We start from the raw sequence: 2,749 nt of genomic DNA on the forward strand, positions 1-2,749 counted from the left end.
GGCAGTCGGGGCTCTAGCCGGCCGTTACGAGGAAGATCGCGTGCGCGCGCAAATACATAGGCAAGGGGATCTCGAGGGAGACAAGGCAGGGGTAGAAGGGCTACGCCGGCCTCGTCGGTAGAGGAGGTCATCCCAGCTACGCAGCCTACGTAGCCTAGGCCGGACTAATAGCCGGGCCGTAACGTGCGTAATATTCGTATATCGCGAAGATGCGTTATTTAAACGAATTAAGCTATGTGCGCGTTACACGATTAAAGAGAACGCGTAGGGAAGTGGTCTAAAGCGTACCAGGCGTGCGCAGCTAATTTAGGTGTGCGGGTATAAGTATATATTAGAATTATAAGAAGGCTTTTTCTTCTTTAATCCTTTCCTTTCTTTCTAGTATAGTCTTAAAGTCTACGTAGTATTATAGTAGATTACGTTATAAGCTAGCGCTGTTCCTATCGTTAGGCGACCTCTCCTACCCTTTCAAAGACCCACGATAGCAAATTACTCCGTTTCCACGCCCCAGACATGGGACTCGACACTCATGGCTATAGGCTTACTTCACTCGGCTCACCATGCCATTGACGAAGAAGCGAGAGCAGAAGTCGACGTGCTCAACTCTCGCCTCGAAAAGACAAACCAGCTGACCAAGAAGATTCAATTTTGCTTGGGCCACCTTGAGGCGTCTGGACAGAGCGTGCGCGAAGTGGCTGGTCCACTCAGCGGCGAGACAAAGCGCCTTCAGTTGCTGGGAAACAGTAAGCTCCCTATCCATCGCCTCTCTCAATCCTGTTTGCCGCGGCGACTTGTGCTAAGCTGTTGCAGATGTCGATGCCGTGCTCGCCGCCATTGAGCGGCTACGTCAGCCTGCCGACAGCAAAGACAATGAGGAGCAGATAATACGCGCCGGGCCTGAAAAGGCTGGGTTGTCCAACTACTTGGCCTGCCTCAAGCGCCTCAACAGATCCTTCAACGACATGCAGGCCTCCAATCTGCGTGCCAATCAACACACCATGGCCGACCTCACCCGCCTCATCACAACTGGCAGTTCTCAACTCGAGAACTACTTCGACAAGCACCTGCGAGGGGAGACGCCTCGCTCCATTGAACCCCTCCACTTCATTACAAAGGACAAGTCCTTCCCTGTCCTGTCACAAGATATAACCACGCGACTGGGGCTCGTCTACGCTCACCTGAGTAGCAGCAACCTACACGGAGGCCATGATTCCCCAGTCTCCAGCATATATGCCGAAGTTCGCGGGCCGTACTTGTCGTCGTCGCTGGCCAACCTGGCCGCGGCCAGTGTCAACACAGCCAAGAAAAAGAACCCTGGAGCCATGTACCGGGCAGGCACCAACGGCATAGGTACTTATGCCAAAGCCATGGAAGGCATCTTCTTGTCGGAGTACGACAATATCTGCAGCATTTTCACACGTGATGTTTGGGGTACTCTATTTCAATTCACCTGCCAAGCCGCTCTAACCGAGCTGGCGCGGACTATTCGAGAGCTCAACGCTCACATCAAGGCTCACCTTGGCACCGACTGCTATCTGGCCTATGAAGTCACCGATATCCTCTCCAACATATCCGGGAACTTGGACGCAAGAACCGGCGAGCTAAAGGCGTCGCTATCAGCCGCCCTAAAGCCTGTTCGAGAGACGGCGAAGCTGTCACTCGCCGAACTGCTTGAGGACACGAAGCGCAAGGTTGGCGGCGTGCAGGCCTTGCAGCCAGATGGGGCGTCAACACCACTCGTCTCGGAATTAGTACAGCGGCTACAGGCCATGGTAGCGTTTCTGCGCCCCATCTCGAGCATCATGATATCGTTGGGCGACGGCGGGTGGAAAGCAAACGCTGCATCCAGCGGCCGCGCGGCCGATGCCATTCCCAGCCTGGTATCATTCGACATCGGCGCAGACGGCCGAGACCTCTTTGCGCATTACTGCCTAGACTCCATCGATATTCTTTTGTCCTCTCTGGAGCAAAGGGCCAAAGCCTTGCTGAGGAGTAAAGCAGTTGTTGGCGTCTTCATCGCCAACAGTGTCGTCATCATCGAGCGCATGGTGCGAGACTCTGATCTTGGCCCACTATTGGATTCTCGCCTCGACACGCTCGAGCAATGGCGCAAAAAGGCCACGGCGTCATACACTGATATCTGCAAAGATCTTTCGGTCTATTTGTTCGACACCATCCACACCAACCGTTCACAACGACCAACCTCGGGCCAAACTGACTCGGCGTCGGTTGTCAAAGGACTCAGTAGCAAGGACAAGGATAAGATCAAGGAAAAGTTCACGCAGTTTAACGGCGCTTTCGACGATATGGTTTCTAAGCATAGGTCTTACAGCATGGAGCGAGAAGTTCGCGCTATGTTTGGAGAGGACATTCGCCAAAAACTGCAGCCACTCTATGATCGCTTCTGGGATCGCTATCATGAAATTGATAAGGGCAAAGGCAAGTATGTAAAGTATGATAAGTCTTCTATTGCAGCGGTATTCCTTAGCTTAGCCTCGTAAAGGTTATTTAATTATTTATTAACTATAAATTTATAAGATATCCTTTAGTAAGAGGGATCTAAGAAGCTAAAAAGACTAATATAAGAAATAGAAAAAGGAGCTAAAAGATATATAAAAAGTAAGGTAAAGGAGTATAATAGGTTGGCCCTATAGAGGCTAAAGCGGTAGTTATACTATTATTCGTTACTATAGGGCAGCTATCTAGTACTACTATATTAAATAGTAGTAGAGGGTAAAAGAAGATAAAT

At 50.8% G+C, this 2,749-nt stretch overlaps 1 protein-coding gene across 1 annotated transcript; it reads left to right on the top strand.

The window, feature by feature from the left end:
* Positions 1-529: 529 nt before the first annotated feature.
* Positions 530-2,501, top strand: HRG_04875 (exo70 exocyst complex subunit domain-containing protein; the record flags this gene model as incomplete). The annotated part of the gene is made up of 2 exons (XM_044863346.1): positions 530-743; positions 811-2,501. The coding sequence occupies 2 exons, from the start codon at positions 530-532 to the stop codon at positions 2,499-2,501; spliced, it is 1,905 nt and encodes a 634-aa protein (XP_044721960.1).
* Between the last annotated feature and the right edge of the window lie 248 nt (positions 2,502-2,749).

Source organism: Hirsutella rhossiliensis (assembly GCF_020360975.1).
Source record: "Hirsutella rhossiliensis strain HR02 chromosome Unknown scaffold00004, whole genome shotgun sequence".
Lineage (NCBI taxonomy): Eukaryota > Fungi > Ascomycota > Sordariomycetes > Hypocreales > Ophiocordycipitaceae > Hirsutella > Hirsutella rhossiliensis.